The 19,267-nt window shown below is 45.4% G+C and overlaps 1 protein-coding gene across 3 annotated transcripts in view; it reads left to right on the forward strand.

Moving 5' to 3' along the window:
- Positions 1-19,267, forward strand: part of TSPAN18 (tetraspanin 18) — a 99,249-nt gene that overhangs the window by 30,923 nt on the left and 49,059 nt on the right. For 2 of the 3 annotated variants that reach the window (XM_061564638.1, XM_061564637.1), the window contains exon 2: positions 16,704-16,856. In XM_061564638.1, the coding sequence (XP_061420622.1) occupies positions 16,794-16,856 (63 nt within the window). In that variant the 5' untranslated portion in view covers positions 16,704-16,793. Of the gene's footprint in view, positions 1-11,099; positions 11,191-16,703; positions 16,857-19,267 lie in introns of those variants that run through there. The other variant, XM_061564639.1, reaches the window with a different exon arrangement.

The following is a 19,267-nucleotide window of genomic DNA, read 5'->3' on the forward strand; positions in this document are numbered from 1 at the left end:
GATGAGCCAAGCGATACTTTCTACAGACGTCCACATGTCTGACCTTTTCGCATATCCGCCTAGACAGTACCTTAGTCCCTGGATATGCGGACACTATTCAGTGTCTGCAGTAACCAAATTAATCACTAACACCGTACCGCGTATGCATCTTCACATTAACTCACGTAGACTTTTTACACGCTTTCATTTAACTCACTCTGTTGTCGTTGTATTCTCAAATATTGTAACTCAATTTTAACCCATTTTCCAATGTGGTATCGACTGCAAACTTGGTATACTTATGTCTTACTGATGACAATACTATATTCTATCATAAAAAAATGAAAAGATATATATTTTTAAACATAATTTTTATATGTTATGTTTCGGCTTGGCTCTAATTGTCCACGGTAAACTGACGTTGGCTGTAATTGGCCACGGTCTCTTACGTTATGGCAAGCTTCGAGGCCACTTGCTGGAGTCGTGGAGTTTTGCCATTACAGTACTAGTACATTTCATAAAAGCGTGTTTTTAAAAAGTGTATTTAAATAGTACTTATTATTTTTATCGCGTGTTATATTATTGAGCCCATGATCACAACACCATTCTGGCGAATTGCCCGATGATGCTGGATGCAATTACCAGCGAAACGTCGTACTCAAAAATTGTAAATGTTGTGGTTTCACGTTTCAACACACCGGTGGGCTAAAGCAGTGAACTATTTGTCTTTTTTCAACGTGACACTTTTTTGCTGATTGGCCGTGTCGGGTGGTGGAGGGTTACGACACATTTATAAGTAACGCGATCTAAACCCAAAAACGTTGATTATGAACTTTTGTCTATTGGAATTTTTGTTTTCCTCTCGCAATAATAGCAACGACGACCAGTTGCAATTTCATCACCGACGATTCTCACGGGCACCTTGTTATCTTTTTTTGGGGGGGGCAGAGACAAGCGCCACGGCCGACCGGCAGCAGCCCATCACAAAGGGGGGTGTCGTTTTCTTGCGTCAAATACGGACACCGTCGGATCGTTGTTTTTTGCGCAAGCGGGAACACAATGCACCGTGCAAAAAATAAAATGATGTGAACAAAAAATAAATGACCACGGGTGTGGACTCACGGAGAACACAGGAGGAAGAGAGAGAGAGTGAAAAAAGCCTTGCGTTAAATAATGCACGACTCATCAGGCATGTGATGAATGCCACAATAGGGGGCTCTTGAGTAAAACCCCATCAGCAATGCATTGAATTATTATTATTATTACAACGGCATCACATGCCCGGCTCGGTGGGTAGAGTATAATGCGCCCATTGAGGTCAAACAAACAGTGTGGTTTAACTGGATTATCTTGGTCGATGGTGCCAGCATTGCATCGTGTGCGATAGGGCGGAGCGGCCTCGAATGGAATCGTGCGGGATGTTTGAAATCGCGACGTTTTCGCGGCTACGAAGAATGTTCCGCGTGTTTAGTTTCGCCTACAAGACGTTGCAGCGCTGGGAAATTTGGCAATTTTTAAATTTCAAAATAACGGGAATAACGTTTTTAAAAAATATATTTCCTGAGCTTGGGAACAGATTTTCTTATTAACGCCTTGATTAGTGTTCAGTCTGCCTGATGTTCAAATTAGTTTTTTTAGTACTTTTCCCTCAATTTAATCCAAATTGTGCTTTCAGTTTTTATGTCACGAGATGAATAATCCATTTGGAACTCTCACATGGCAGTGCATTATCCCTATGTCACATAACGATCCAAAGAAGGAGATACCACAGAACTGCATCAGAAATCGCAAGTGACCTCGTATCCACACGAGGGGGTGGAACTTACTCACCCGTATTGCCTCATCAAATGGTCGTTAAACAGACAATTTTTAGCTAAATTAAGTGCGTAACATTTTATTTCTATAGTCCATTACCCACAATGCTCCACACCAACGCATGATGAGATCTTGTGCGCGCTTGTCGCCTAGTTGTTCAGATGGAGCACTCTTACCAATAACATCCGGTTAACCGGCACTATGTATTCTGCAAACCTTACTTTGGGGATGTTCAAGTTCAAGTTTCAAGTTTATTTATTAGGTATAGCCCTATGAGCCATTCGGCTTTTGAATCGGGTGCAACCGCAACAAACAAAAAAACATGAACAAAAAACATCTTAAAATGAATATGTGGGATGGAATCCCACAAGGTTGAGACCAGTCGACAGTTTTTGCGCATAAACAACTGGTGGCGCTGGTTTACATCAGGGTGGGCCATGGTAAGCCGACAGACCAAACATGCATATTTTGGGGCGAGGCTCAAGAACAAGGGTTAATTTATTTATGAAGACACGTATTGTTCAATTTACATATAATCTCAGACATGTATGCTGTTATTATCCTGTTGCCTCCTTTTGCCCTTGTACTTGTAGTTATTTGGTCAGTTCATGCATGAACTCTTTCGTATTATTGAACCCATCTCTTTCTCTCTCTCTGTCCACCCACCCACTCGTGTGATTATCTCTTCATGGTGCTTATGAATTACATCTCCTTGTATGTATGTATGTGTAGTGGTGTTATTTCACATGGACAACTTCTTATTTTTATCCTGCGTCACTTTATTCGTACAGAACTCCTCGCGTTCAACACCACGCGTCTCCATCGCAACTCTCCCTCTTGTACTGCTCGTCTGCTATGCTCCGCTCGCTCCGCTAGCCTGCTTTGTTTCACTCTGCTTGCTTCTCCACTGATAGCCTCTTACTATAAACTCTGCCAGCTTCTTTACTGCTAGCCTTCTCACACTCAGGATTCCGCTAGACTCTCTACTGCTAGCCTGTCTACCCTCAGTCCTCCGACCTCGCCCTTGCCTCCAGCGGGGGATCAGCCAACACCGCTGGACGAGCTGTTGAGTGCAGGGTCCCGGACTTGAAGTCTTCACTCCAACCAACTCACCTCCTCTGCCTCACACGTTCCCCTTTAATCCTCCTCCTCCTCATTAAGTGCCCCCAGATGGTCCTCATTAAGCCGACGTCCTCCCCACGTCTGACGCACGTGTTCTCCCCCTTATCGCCATTATCTCTCGCCTCCGTGGCGCCGACTCTGCGTTTGCATTTGCAGCCAGCCAATCACCGCCTCTTTCCCTGGTTGCTGGCGTCTCTCTATCTGCTGTCACCCAGGCCACCCGCCTGCACCTGCTTAACCTTAGCTGATCTCACTGTCTGCAACCCCGCACATGATGCAACTTCTGTTTGCAAACTCTGCGCATGTTACGCTACCACATATGTATGCTGAAGTTCATTCAGGTCGTACGTAGCTAACCATGCTAATTTGAGGTGCGGGGGGAGGACAACAAACTTAACATAAACAGCAGTTATAAATAAATTTGTTTTAAAGCGAGATTTAAAAGTGCATTGTTCCAGTGGCTTCCTAATATCAGAAGGAAGAGCATTCCAGACGACCGCAGAAGTGCAAATGAAAACACGCAATGCAGTGACCGTCTTTGTTCGATGGCCAGCCAAAAGCCACTGTGAGGATGACCAGAGGTCACGTGATGGTTTATGCTCCTTTGACGAGATCAGCCGGGTATTGTGGTTCATTTGTGACAAGTGATGAGAGCGACCTTATAAGGGCCTTATTAACCCACCTCGCAAATCACTTGGCCTCCTTCATCACACGTGCCACGGCTAAACCCTGGCGCTCATTACCCAGCTCTGTCTCCCCACCTGATTAGAGTTTGCTCCACTCTCTCTCTGATCTGTGTTGCTGACGGCGATTGGGTTCATGATGGCAAATGAAGAAAACTCAACACTTTTCTGTAAAAAAAAGATTTCCCGTGCGAGGAAGTAAAAAAAAAACTTTTAACGATCCCATTGCAAATGAGGCATTACCGTTAACAGACTGAATAATTAAACTGTACTCATCACATTTATGTGATCCACTTTGGGTCAGTGGTTATAATAATGGTACACACACCTGATGAGGCGACAGCCAGAATTATGCATGTTGCCTGATAAGGCTGGTTGTAATTACCGGCGAAATGTCGTGCTCTTAATGTAAATGTTGTGGGTTTACTCTCCAACGCACCGGTGTGCTGAACTAGTCACTAATTGGCACGTTTTGTTTACATGACGAACCTTACTAATCGGCTGTGTCGAGCGGTGGTGGATTTAACAGCACATTTATAATTACTTGAGCTAACCCAAAAAAAAGCTATACTATGGATAATATTGGTCGCAAAAGCTTACGTGTTAAAAAATTTCATTAATTCATCATGCATAGTCAGTGAAGGACCGTTGCAGAAAACGTGTGACCTCTTGTGACAGCATTCACATGAACTGCTCTTGCTGCCATACCAGTATCGCGAGTGATGTGTTAGGGTTATGTTAAGTGATCAGTTTATATGTAAACATCAACAAATATATATAACAAAAAAATGTGGGCCAGTTTATATTATCGCATCTCATTTGGCACGCGTAGAGTGAACCGCTCATAACTTCTTCAGGAACCGTCTGAAACGTCGGGCATTGTTCCAAACAACAGGCAGTAAAACTCGAAAACAATTTGTAGAGCAATACAGCACAGCTGTGAATGTCTGTGCAGCTGTAGATGTTATCTCCCTCGCCTGGTACGCAGGAGGTCTTGGGTTCGATACTGACCCTGACGCCTGCTGTATTTGGAGTTTGCAAGTTCTCCCCGTGATCGCATGGAAATTTATCTGGGTCCTCCGGTTTTTCCCTCCACATTTAGAAAAATGTTTTTCGAGTATTTGGCTGCTGTACATTTCCACACGATCAACCACTTCGTTGAGCTATCATTTGTGGCCAGTCGCTTATGAAAAAAGAGCTACATAGCCCAGTGAGCCTTACCTGGTAAAATAAAATTGTCAAATAGTTTATTTCCACCTGAACAAGACCGCTTGTGTTGCGATCGAAAAGTCGTGAGTTTTTTGTTTTTAATTTAGATTTTCGTTTTCTATCTACGTGACTTTGCCGAAAGAACCAAGAATATTTATAAGTAATATTTGGTGAACTGAGGCAGCAATAGCATTTAGTTTTATACCAGGGTGCTCTATTACAAAGCAAAGCCTCAGTGTTGCTTAAATAAGAATGTCGCAATGCTGGTATCTTGCTCCTGTTCTTGAACCAGTGGTGGAAATTCCACTTTCAAATGGAAGAGAGGCCAGTCTCTCCATTCATAATCTTAATGTGTATTTATACCGGAGGAATCCGATGAGCTATAACGCTCGTTTTCACAGATGTCCAGTATGGGCGGGTCAGAACGTAACAACAACAAGCAGTACACAAACACGATAGGAGGGCAACGTGTACATCCACTGCCGACGCCCTTCAATATGGTTCCTATTTTATCAACCTCGGAGGAATGAATGGCCAAGTCAACCCCTGTGCCGGATTTGATCTCGCAATCTTTATTCGAAAAATAATTTCCACATTAAATGTAACAATGACGTGGCTTGTCTTCTTTTTAAATCCTTTATATTAAGTTCACTTGCTTGCGCGCTTACGACCGTGCAAATCTTTCGGTCGTTTTTTAACCCACTTCCCGTGATCCAATCGAGCTGACATTTTGCACACAGACTCGTTGTGCATGACAATTTATTTTCGTGAAATTTTTTTCCTAAATGTTACACTTTTTAGGAAAAAATAAATGATATTTAATTACCAATTGCTTAATGGTGGCAGGCAATCATCTGACCCATAGGTTGCAGCCATCTCAAGCCAGAGGACGAGAGGACTCTAGCCGCCACGCATATAAAGGATTTATAGTGAAAAACTTAGTTTTTACGGGTTAATTTTTCTTATCTTGAACGACCCGAAGAGGTCCATCCAACATGTGTCACAGCGCGCGCACAGTAGCTCATGCGCACGACGCAAAATATTCGGCAAAAGGTTAGCCATCATGGTGCTCGTAACGTTATCCATCTTTGAATGGAGTCGCAGCAAATGTAGATTTTGTTTACGCTGATTTGCAACAGGATTCGCCGGCGTTCTTTCACACAACATTTCCAAGGCAATTGCACAATTGCTTTATGCACTGCGGTTCTTTATTTTTTAATGTTTCACCTGTGGTCAACAATGTAGGCTTTAAACAGTTTCAACACAGAAACAAATACACCCCAGGTACACTTACATAACGTCAGTGCTAAAAAAAACTCAAGATATTGCTCGAAAAGCCATTGACTAAAACGTCGACTATTATATCCATTATATTATATACATCATTATATACATTATAATAGCAGTGATATTGATGAATGTGTTCGCGCGCCAATGACAATGCAAATCATTTGTGTCCATATTCTGGTTACATTTGTAACCAGTCAATGCAAGTGCTGTTGGTGTGCATCTGTTCAGGGTCGGCACGTCACATGGCAGGGCGGTCTCCCCACTGCTAATGTTGACCACACTGAATCAGGTGGCCATTTTAGGCTGAGTAAACCTAGATGATGCCCAGAAGAAAAGACATGTCCGTTTGCGCTGTACGTGGCAATTGATGAAATCCAAAGATGACGGACAATCGAATGAACGATGACAACGCTGCTCATTAATTCGTGAAGTTACATTTTCAGTGCTGATTAATTAAATATGCGTGCATAGATACTCACTTGCACGCACGGTGACTTAGATATTAAGGGAAGCAGAGAAGTAAAATGGAATTGTGTCCCTGCCCCAACAAGCTGTGGGTTGCTTTCATCCCCATCCACAGCTCCGAGTTTGTGTTGGAAATTCCGCATTCCTACGACAAGAGCCATTTTCTTTCACGATTTTGGACGACCACTGGTGACTTCACGCAAAGTGGTAACTCGTTTTATACGCGACGCTCAGACCACCCTCTGGCTGAGATCTCAAATCACTCCCTTCCGAATGTCAGCCTCATGCTGCTCTAAGCCCTGTGCCGCACGGTCAGATGCAATGCATTACACTCACAGATGGACTGCAACTTAAATGTTGTCGTGCCATCCTCTCAGAGATTGTGATTTTCTCCTATTCCTCCCCCACCCCCCCCCCCCCCCCGTAAGCAGCGACAATAAGCACCGCAATCAAGGCAACAGAACGGTGGCAAGGCACACGACGGCTATCCTGGGGTGAATGAAGTTAAATGTCAAAGCGTCATGGAGCCCAAAGAGGGACATTCTTGTCATTCCCTGAGGTTCTCCAAGCGAAGCAAATCAACGCAAACGAAACGAAATCTAAAACCCATCTAACGCAATAGGTCAACCGCGCTCAATCCAGCAGGGCATGGCGCTCATTTCCATCGCTCCACGCCTGAACCAGCGGTGGAGCGATGAAGGTGAGGAGCCAGTTTCTCCACAGGACAACCTGTTGCCACAAAGTGGCAATCGAGGGGGTGGGTGGCCAGCACCACGCACGGCCGCCTTCGTCTCCCAAGTGTCGATTTATACACACCGCACCAGGTACTCATTTGAGGCTGAGTCGACCTAGGGGCGAGCCATGACCAGTTCAGGTTATTGTCCCTGTGGTGTTGGCCGTGGGAGGGGAACCCAACTCGTGTGGTTAGCTTCGCAGCGCAGCACAGCGCTGACAGCTCCACCACCGCTTTTGTCACGCAGGCTCCCAACAAACACACGCGCGCATACACAGCTGCAGAGCAGCGCGGCTCATATATTAACGTCCACGGCAGGTGAAATGGCTCAGGTGGAAATGTCCGCCACCTGTTGCTACAATGGGTGGACTGAATCATGGGACCTCCTTTTGTATCTGTGATCAATGCAGACAGGATTCCTTGCAAAAGGTTTCAGTTTGGTGTTTTAACATCTTAACACAGCTGTTTTGTTGGCAGAAAAAAGGGGTGAAACCTATTCTCAATGGGTGACTGTGTTGACGCCGGCGTGAAACGCGTGCTAGCCGGAGGCATCGTGCGTGACGATCGCCCGAGGCTGAGGGCGAGGGATTTTCCAGCAGCACGCCCTAATTTTCTAAGCTATTAAACCAAACTACTGAACATATATATTTTTTTATTTTAGCAGGTAAGGACCACTGAGCTATGTAGCTTTTTTTCAGAAGCGATCCCGCCACAAATGATAGCTCAACGAAGTGGCTTATTAGGGGACATTTCTAGCCGCCAAACACTCTGAACGCGTGCTTCCAAATGTGGAGGGGAAAAACCGGGGGACCCGGAGAAAAATCCACGCGACCACGGGAAGAGAGAGAGAGAGACACTGCAATTTCCAAAAACACAACAGGCGTCAGAGTCGGGATCGAACCCACGACCTCCTGTATAACAGGCGAGGGAGTTGACATCTTGCCACCGTGGCGCCCACTGTTTGTCCTTTTCACCGTTCACTGCCCCCCTGTCTGTGGAGGAGGAGACCCGGACCCTGCTCGGAGCCTGCGGTTCGCACGCGCAACGTGTACGGTGCTCGCGCAGAAGAAGAATAAAAAACGAAATGTGGAGTAATTCGTCACCTTTCACCGAATGAGAATTCCTTGTTTTATTAATGAGTTGTGGGGTCAGGCTGGGCCAGGGTTGCGCAAGGGCACAGCACCACCACTTGTCACCCAGAGCAAACGGAGAGCACCGACTTCTTGACTTATCGCTGCTGCAACAACATTTTTAAAAAGGACAAATATACCGTGGAGAAGAAGAATACTCTTTTTGAACTTAAAATGTTAACAATTATCCTCATACTGACTGGAACACTATTCTTATATTGCACTCGGCTATTTACAACTAGGCTATTACACCGTTAGAAGCAATCTTCAGTGTTGTTGGAACTTGTAGAATATCACCTCGCTAGGAATTATACAATCAGAAGCACCTCGTAGTACTGTCGTCAGTGACCTACTCTCCACCTATGGATAGGCTGATTCTGCGGTGGGAATGCGAAATCTCCACCATTAGCTCAGGGCCAACCATGCCATGGAATGTTTTGAAAAGGAAGATGCATTAATGTTTTCCAATTTTTGTTGTGTATTTTTTCCTTCCAATTACATTGCAATTGTCCTGTCAGCACCAGGTCTTGGGACTGACAACATTCACATTCCGTTTGTGTGACTCAGAAGGAGCAGTGCACCATTACTTCATGTTGTGTAACAGCCCCGGAAGATGTGATGCCACAGAAAGTACTTCTGAAGTCACGTCAATAGACCTCGAAACACAACACGCAGTGGACCTCGCGTAAGAGTACTTGTCGCATGGCAATCTCACAATGGAATTGCAACGTCTTGTTTGATTCGACGTAGCTGGAATGTGGAACGCGTTGCATTTATTGACCAACTGAATTCCGTACGATTGTGTTTATTTAGTGCAGCCATTGGTAACCTGGCTCAGCCCATCAACTCGCTCTCCATCCCAGTCCACACACCCCCACAATGCTATGGGGCTGGCTCAGAGCTGCCATTGGAGATGAGAAGCATCCAGTGCTTACTCAAGCATTGAGGCTCTTTATCCCTTTCCATGAAAAATGCGCGATTAACAGCTTCTCACGCAGCGTGATGGCCTTACCATCGTGATCCGTGCCGTAGCAGTTGTTGTCCTTCTCCCCGACAACCTCCGATTAGTACAGTTGGCTACGTACGGTGCAAAAGAAGTTCAACATACATACACTGAAATTGGTGTCGCACCGCAAGCGGCTGCGGGGTCGTCTCTCGGCCCTTTTGTAGGAGCTCTAAAAGAGAGAAAAAATCCCTTTGCTCCTCACTTCCATTGCTACATCGTGACATTTTGTTTTCGAGCATAACAACAACAACAACAAAAAGATGCATTCCACTCATGGAACAAAAAGAGGAAGTGGCTTTTAGTTGTGGTTGGTTGGAAGGCCGACAATTTGAAGCCGAGATTTTGGAGAGTGCTTGCGTGCAACACAGCGGTGTTCACGAGTTGCGCGGTGTGTATTTTTCACGCTAAAACCGAACGGGATGTTTTTGCTTGAGTGGGCCACAGAAAATGATGGGCTGTCAGACTCCCGGGTCAACTTACGCTTGAGAGATGCCACGTTCAAGTGCACGGAATTGACGAGTGGAAAATAAATGGCATCTCTTTGTCCTGCAGGGTTCAGAGCGTGTGCGCGGTGAGTTTAATGGTCGCGTCCTGGTCAACAATTGCACACAACAGCAATGATAAGCGTCAATACAATACGTTCACAATTGATGTTTGCCGTTGCCTCCCATCATATACAGCTTTTGATGGCAAGGAAAACCATTCGGTAAAATTTGTGTTCATGCGTGTGCATTTATCAACACTAATACACATCTATTGCCACTGTGTTTGTCCAAGGAACAGACCATATAACAAAGCTGCTATGAAACAAACTTTAGATTATTCGCGCATGTGGAGGATACCATACATTTCTTGGCACGATGAGCGAGGCAACTTGGTAACTCACAGTGCAATTTTGGTAAAAAGAAAGGCGTTGGTGGGGCTGCAGGGATTTCAGAATTGGAGGTGACGGTTAGTGGGATGCACGCAGAGGATGGGGGGAGGGCAGGCCACCGGGACAGGTGGTCGGGTGACACCCAAGATTTGGCTGGCATCATTATTCAATAGCGTTAACATGAATGTCTCATTAACCCGGCACCAATTCCGACACAGCAAGATTTGTCACGTAAACGAAACTTGCCAATGGGTTCTACTTTAGCACACCGGTTATGTGCTGAAGAGTTAAATCTAGAACATTTACAATTTGAGTACGACGTTTCGCTGATGATTACAACCATGTTCATCAGGTGATTTTGCCAGAATCCTAAAGAAATCTTCCTGATAGGCTTAACAGCAATGACATCATCTGTACTCTATTTAAGCCAGACGGCGGGATGCTTTTTTGAAGGAAGACATCGGAGATATTTTTTTTACTCAGAAGTGGTTGGATGATCTGGCAGAAGGAAAGAAGTGATGGCGAAAGTGTAGTGGGCATCATCTGTATCAGCCATGATGCCCTCTTGATCGTGATTCTGTCACCGTTAAGACATGAAGAGAGAGGGCTCTTTAAATAAGGCCAACATCAAATTACTGCAAATCTTGGTCCAATAGAGAGACACCACTACCCTACTGACAATAAAACGTACACAAGCCGTATATAAACGTATATCAACGAGCTCATTAACTACAAGGCTGTAAATGTGACAAAAGATGGCAGCTAATAACGCCATGTTTTATCTCCCAGAAAATGGAATCGCGAGCACAAACGGGCTGTAAGATACGGCCTCTGAATTTCTCGATATAAATCACCGCCCAGAGAAGGAGTATACAACCTGGCAGGTAACACATGCGGTCTCACACCGTGCATTCACAATCACGCAGTGCGTACACACTGTGCACGCTCGAACATAAGGGCACGAAGAACAATAATAACACTTGAAGTAAAGAAATAATCTCGCACAAAGTCTGACCTACTGACTCCAGACAAACTCATTGTGGCTACTACAACACAAATAGACTGAATACGCCGTCAGAAGACGCTAAGCTACATCCATCTCACAACCGTGAAGCGCACCATTCTACAACGGTGGCATGCACAAACTTGTCGTTTTTACAGCGTGTGAACAACGTGTAGGCATCCGTCTCTCTCAGAACGGTTGGTCCATCGGATTGAGAACAAAGGGAGCACTCCAATGGCTCCTACCACATGCCAACATTGGTTCAACTTTATGTGCTTATTGGGAAGATCCTGATGTTAATGCACAACCGGGATGCTTGGGGTCCCCACTTTCCTTTCACGGGAAGCAGGAGGACTCTTGCTCCCCGATTGAAGTCTATCCGGACCACCTGGGTAATGCGGTATTATCGTTGGTAAAGTAAAACCAATACGGAAAATGAGCAGAACTGTATTGTATTACCGGTGTGGTGTATGGGGAGTCTTGGTTGCCACAAATAGCCGAAGCTAAATTGACAATTTTATGATTCTAGGAATTGAATTGGGAAAAAAAGCAATAGTCAAGAAGAAAAGCTAAAGCGATGAATCAAGAATTACAAAAGCAGTGGCAGCTTTGTTGAAATCTGGCCAAACAGCTGTGTTGTTTTAATCTTGTTCTCATGTTTTCGACCAACCTTTGGAGTGCAATGGTCAGATATGTGGGCAAGGGTGGGAATGTCGTCCTGTGTCAGAGGTGATTTAATCCATCGGCGCATTAGGAGGCGGGAGAGAATTATTCCTTTCAGGAATTGAGGTGCCTTTGCGAGTTAACGCGTTCAAGATTGAAAAATCTGTCAGATCGGTTTCTATCGCAGAGAAACACACAGCGGCGAATGTGTTGTTTTTTTCCAATGAAAAAAAATTTGTAGTCGCACTCAGATGTAATCTGAAGCACAGCGCCATTGGTCACAAAGCACATGCGAACACACAAACAATAAACAAACATCCCCCCTGTAGCCTTAACATACTTTTGGGGAAAGTGCTGTTAGTGAGTACCTTTGAAGGCCGGCACAGCACACGAGAGGGTGGGTGGCCAACATCACGCCAGGCTGCCTTTGCTTGCCGAGTGGCGATGTTTACACGTCGCATCAGGTACTCATTTGAGGCCGAGTCGACCCAGGGGAGGCCCATGAACGAGAATTGAACTTCGGTCGCCGGGTTTGTAGTTCAACGTGCTAACCACGCCGCCACTGCTCTCCAAAAACAAAGCCACACATGCGTGCTCTCAGATTTGAACAAACACGAATATTAAAACATCAGAGGCTTTTGAGATGGACACAAATTGCAATTCTGCAATATTAAAGCATGGCAAGGTAAACTCCAAGTTGATCATGAACATCCATTCTGCCAATAAAACGTAATGTCCGTGTCCTCTTACAAACCATGCATGCATTTACGTATCATACTGGTCTGCCACAATCACTCGTGCAAGAAGCTATCATCATCACCACCACCACCGTCATTTTGAAAGTCTCACTAGGAAAATGAGATTATCGTTAAATCAAGTCAGTTGGTTGGTTAGAGCATTTGACTTGCAATCCGAAGGCTATAACTTGAAATCCTAGTCCCACCGTGGACTCAGCCCATCATTCTTCAGGCCGTTCAGAAATTACGAACCATTTTGCGAGAGAATGGCCGACACAGTGGAAACGTGGAAATGATCCGGAGATAAACAGTGCCCCTTTGCTTGTTTGAGGATGTAGACTCTTTGACCGGAGTTAAACCAAGCTGCACAATAGGCCTTTTGTGGTCTCGTTTGCCTTGCTTCCCGAGCCGGGGAGTTTCCCATGAGCAGCATCTGTAACAGCAAGGCATTAAATCAGCTTCTGTGAACATCTTTGGGCCACCTGAGGTCGACATTGGGATCTGTTCTCAGTGTTCCTGTCGCCGCTTTCTGGGAATTCCCTCTCAAGGTCACTTGCAAGACAGACAGTCACCTGAAAACAGGCGAGCTGGTCGCGTTTTCTGACGTCTAAACTGTGGTCGATTCTTCTCGCCGCTCAAATGAGAAAATTGATAGAGGGCTCGCGTCTGTTTGTGAGGCCTAGACAGTGGCGTTACATCCTCATTCTCATTTTAGGAAGCCGGTTTTATTTTGTTTTACAAAAAAAGATGACTATATTTGACCTCCCATAAAGTCGGCACTCTTTGTATCAACCCTGGAGGGATAGTGGCCTTTTAATGTAACACTGCCCAGCTGCATTGGATTGTGTTTCCCTGCCTGTGTTAATTCATCCAGAACGTACCAAATCTCTCAGATCTCAGAAGCTAAACAGCCTTGAGCCTGCACAAGTGCCGAGATGAGCGACCGCCCTCTCTGTGAAATGAACAGGAAACCCCACTGTTGGACTGTAACTGTGATCCAATGTCGATTATAAAAAAAAAACTCGCATTCACCGACTGGTCAGCACGGTGCAGTATAATCGAATAACCCCCAATGACACGGGCATGGTGATGCCCTCATCCAGCAGTGCATCGACAAACAGGGCTATTCCTGGGCATGTCCACCCACCTTCAGAAATCTTTCTTACTACTCCAGTTGGCTTTCACCACCTGTCATTTGTGTAATTTACACAAGCGAGTGTATATGTATGTATATATTTTACAACATCCCCATTGATTTTATATATATGGGACTCATCATTCGCAATTAGGCTTCCATAACCTCTGTTGACAATTATGCATAATTTATTGCAAATTAAATGTTGATTCATGCAGCAAAATGAATGGATAATTGAAAACTAATTTCTTTAGAACTGCTTTTTGTGTTTAGTTGGTTGTCTTTCCCCCACACCTTCGATTAGCACGGTTGGGTATGTATGGTGCGAAAGAAGTTCAACATACATACATATGTGTTATATATGAAAGTGTATGCAGTACTACAGTATTACTAAAGTAGGGAGTGGTGGTGCAGTGGTTAGCAAACGGCGCAATGAACCCGTCAACCGGAGTTTGATTCCTGGCCACAGTGAACAGCGGTGCGAAGTAATATCCGAACCAAGCCTGGTCAGCCACCCACACTGACCAGCGTGGTGAAGTATGGTCAAGCAACGCCCATGATCGACACGGCATGTGGAGAGGGCCTTCATCCAGCAGTGGATTGACAAAAGACTTGAACAGTGCGATTAAAACATTTTACACGTAAAGAGGGCAAAGTGGTGTTTCATTTTATTTGTTAATGCATTAAGGCAAAATAAGTATGTGCTGAGATGTTATGCTAATGTAGCTGTTACTCGGCTATATTTAAGACATCCATATGTTTAATGAAGTGACGTTAATATGATCACAATGTTTGATGTGGGCGTTGTTAAATGTTTCACGTAGAATTAACACGCGGACAAACATTGAGCGTGTGACATAGATAGGCTTCTAAATGCTGCGACGTGGAGATTGATGTGTGACAGTAAAAATAGCAACATACAACAAATCTTGGCTATTACCGCTTAAATTATATAAGCTCAAAGAATCACCAGAGTTTGTTTAAACTCTGCGCTGTTGTTGGCCTTGTCACCGTGATCAATGTGACAATATATTTGCTCTCTTTGTTGGTGAACATTTGTATTCACACGAGTGTGCCGCGTGTATAATGTCCCGCGCGTGCTATTACTGCGCTACGCGCACGACTCACGGTGAGAGGGCATTCGTGTCACTAGCGCCACTGCCTCACAGCCCCAGCGCCATCCTGGTTCGACTCCTGCCCGTGGGAAATTGTCATCTGAACATCATCGTGCAGAGCTTTGCGTTGCATCGGCCCAAGTGTAATTCCTGCATGGCGCAGCGTCAACATCGGAGCATTGGGGAGACGAAGATGGCCGGGTGTCGTGTTGGCAGCAGCGCTCTCCTGTGTGCTATTATGATCAAAATAGTAATTCGCTTTCGGCGCTTGCCTCGGCAGTTTATACGGCTAATGGGGGGGGGGGGGGGATCTGACAGAGTGGTAATAACAATAAATAATAATGATTGACTTATTTATCCAGGAGAGCCACACTGAGTCGTATGACTCTTTTTTTCAGGAGGGTCCTGCATTGGATTTTTTATATTTAGATATTTTAAGCCAATTATTGATGAGTGTTTATTGTACGAGTGGGAGAAAACCGTGGCACCCGGAGAAAATGCACGCGTGCGAGGGGACAACACTCTATCCCTGTACAGAAATTAACATGTGGAGATTAGTCCACTTGCTGTACTGCCTTGGATGGATGGTATGGATGGTCTGCAAACTAAACGCCGCTGTTATCTAAGAGAGTTAAATTCTTGGTTATGCACAATCACCAGTGGCTATTGACATCTCGACCTGGTGTTGGGTTTCACGGTAATGTAGGTCGTTTCAGCCTAAAATGAGTACATTGTGGACAACGGGAATGCAAAGCAGGCGGTACATATTTGCCATGCCAGGCTTAATAGGCGCTCGCTAATATTAGCCTTTTCCAATTTGTGAGTGGAACGTTTGTCCTGCCCTTGCGTGCATAGTGTCGCCTTTGAGTCCGAAAGCCAATTGACATTGTACGTCTGTGTGCATGCGCTTGTGTACTTGCATGTGTGGACACGTGTGTATGTATTCGTCCTCGTGTGTGTGCATATACATTGTGGGGAGTGGTAGTGTCGTGGCTAGACCGCTTCGAACCCAGCCACCCAAGTTAAATTCCCGCTCACGGCCAACACCGGTGACGATTATCTGAACTCGGCCCTGAGTCTCCCCTAGGTCGACTCAGCCTGCAATGAATACCTGATGCGGTGTGTAAACATCGCCACTCGGGAGACAAAGGCATCCCGATGCGTGGTGTTGGCCACCCACCAATTGGTGTGCCGTGCCGACCTTCATAGCTTGCTCACAGCACGTGTGCCAACAGTCTGTGTAGGCTGTGCGGGAGATCTTTGTCTTTTTTCTTTGTTTCTCTGTGTTTGAGTGTGGAGGCGGTCGTGTATTGCAGCACTATGAACCTGGAAACCTCAGTTAAATTCCTGCTCTCAGCCAAAATAAGTGAACCAGACTTGAGTCGACTCAGCTTAAATGAGTATCCGATGCACCTTTGCCGGTCTTAATAGGCGCTCGCTAACATCACTTTCCCCAGCAACCTCTGCAGACTAGAACTAATCTCCTGCATCTGTGCGTGTCCGTGTGTCCCTGTGCCTTTGTCCCCCGCCTTTGTACGATTCCATGCAAGGACCCCCATCTATGCGTGTCCGCACGTCTGTGCGCGTGCGTGTCCGTCTGGATGTGCGTGCAAAATGTTGGGTGTTTACATTTGGCAGAGAGTGAGCAGCCCGTTGTCATAGCAGCACGGCATGCGAGAGAGAGCCGATGTGCTGAGAGTGATGCACGCGCGCGTGCGTGCGCGTGCGTGAATCTGTTCCACAGAGCCCCGCTTCGGCAGAGATAGACCGTCGACGGCTGGGGCGATCTCTACACTGCAACCAAGTCGCGCTGCCAAGCAGCCTCGCCGCCAACATGGAGAGCAACTGCCTGTCCTGCGTCAAATACCTGATGTTCTTCTTCAACTTTCTCATCTTCGTAAGCGATTACGCATCCGCGCCGCGCCACGCCACGCCACGCGCTCCGTTGCCGGCTCCGATGCGCCCGCTGTTCAGTCGAAAGGGGGAGAACTCGCGTCGAAGTGCCTTTCACCACGATTGCGTCGTGTAGATTTTTCGGGGTAATTGGGGCGGATCGCACAGTCGTTTTTAAGCTCGTCACCTGTTTGTGTCTTGTTCTGCCTGCCTTATTGTCTCCTTCCCTCTGATTACGCGTGCATTAGACACTCAGCAATCATTGCTTGCCGATGCTTTTGTTATCGTTGAAATAATGGTCTCCTACTTGACCTTGAAATTGTCGCTTTCTGTAGACCTGATGTGCAAACAGAAATGTCTTGAATCGTCATGTCTTAACTAAGAATTAATTAATTCACGATGCATTGCATGAAACTACTGCTGAATACTTTTCAAATGTTGCTCATCGATATGTGTGCATTCAAATTATGTTTGCCGAGTTTAAATCCCAGTCAGGGGTCGACTCAGGCTGTCATCCATCCGAGGTCGATAGCACGAGTGCCACTGTGTGGGACTTCAACAGCTGTTGTTCTATGGATGGACTGGCACCCACCATGGGAATGTGGAATTGTCATAATTGGCTCAGGGACACCCAATGGATATAAGTGCCACCCTCGATGCTTGCTTGAGCAGGGATACATATTTACTTGAAAAACAGTCCGAATATGAAATAACTAAATATTAATGACAGTCAAGATTTTTTAATTCAAAAGAGATAACGAATCTCGATGGACTGTCATCCAGCTATGTAATTTGATTGATTGATATACTGATTGGATACGGGCAGCAGGTGAAATTGTGTGTTAAATGCGCTTCACCAAGAGAGATACGTAAGTTGCACATTCGTGCCAGTGAACATATCATCAAATTTGTATGTCAAACTGTCAACACTGATACCTGCATTTGGAGGTATCACTGTTTTCCGTAATCCTTACGAGTGTCGGCAACGATTTTTGCATCAACGTTAAAATGCAAAGGCTGGTGACGGAGACGTTTTTCTGTTGTAAATTAACTCGACAAGTCGCATGCGTCTCCTCGCTCGCGAGGGTGGGAGGCATTGTTCATCCCTGCTGATGGCCTTGAGTCACCAGTGGACATTCCACATTGCTATGGCGGGCAGAGGGGGTAGGGGCAGTCATTCCATCGATCAACCATTATCAGGTTTCTGATGAAATGTCGTGGATTTTTTATATTATGGACCATCGAGTGATGATAGGCTGACAGCCGTGGACTGAGATTTGATTTTTAAACCACAGTGTGACCCAGCCAGCTACTTGATAGTCACACAAATATATACATAGGGGAAAGGGGTTGCTCAGTTATCATTGTGTATTGATGCAAGGTAATATATTCACTATACATGTGTAAGTGTACAAGTACTTACTGACACTGAGCTATTTTATGAGTTGGGGCTTTGTAGTTAGTGCCTAATGTTCACTAAAACACATATGAATTAATTCATGTTTAGATTTTAACATTTTCTTATGTGTTCCTGAAAACGTGTTCTATGAAAGATGTCCTTATGTTAAACTAATAACTGGTTCTGGGCAGCGCTCACTTTCTTTCTATTGGCATTAGTGTTACCCTCTACAAGAGATGGATCATCTGCATCATTGCTAAATGGGGATCGCACATTGTTAAGTATATTTTGCATCGGCCTGAAACTGGTTTCTAACGTAATACTGACCCTGCACTGAAGGAGTAATACCAATCACCCTCCACATTGGACTATGAATCCGGTGACCACTGCTCGTATTCCTCGCCACGGCTAACATCAGTGGCGAGCGATACCGAGACCCATCCTGGTCTCCCACTTCACCCAACCTGCGCTGACCAGCGTGGTGAAGTATGGTTAAAACACCACTAAACATCGATGCGTTGTGTTCTAGGCATTCATCCAGCAGTGGGTTGACAGACGGGCTTGTACATAGTAGTGTGGTCTGAACATAGACTCGACTATAACTGTACGGAAGCCTAGCTGTATTGCTCTTGTACAACACCGTCAGAATTTACATGAGTAACTCACTAACTCGGGATCATCTATACGCATTAGGTTAAGCACGGTAGTCGTGAAGAGTTGTATCAACCAGCAAACCTGGATTTTAAACTCACAACCTTTCAGATTGACAGGTAAACGCCCATGCTTGGCTCGGTGGATGACATTTTAAACATTTGTAACTGTTCAGAAGCCTGTAAAAGCCAGTTATATATATTAAGATATTCGTCAATAATAATGCAGTATATGGGGTGCAACGATATGTGCTGATGGATCATTCGAAGGAGAGATGAGAACAGGGGCTGGATGGCTGCAATGGCGAGAAAGATGACTGGTGTGGTGTGCGATAAGAGGGTCCCAGTTTGGTTGAAGGGAAAAGT

This window comes from Lethenteron reissneri, chromosome 33, assembly GCF_015708825.2.
Source record: "Lethenteron reissneri isolate LAM-NWPU_2019-01 chromosome 33, ASM1570882v1, whole genome shotgun sequence".
Taxonomy (NCBI): Eukaryota; Metazoa; Chordata; class Hyperoartia; order Petromyzontiformes; family Petromyzontidae; genus Lethenteron; species Lethenteron reissneri.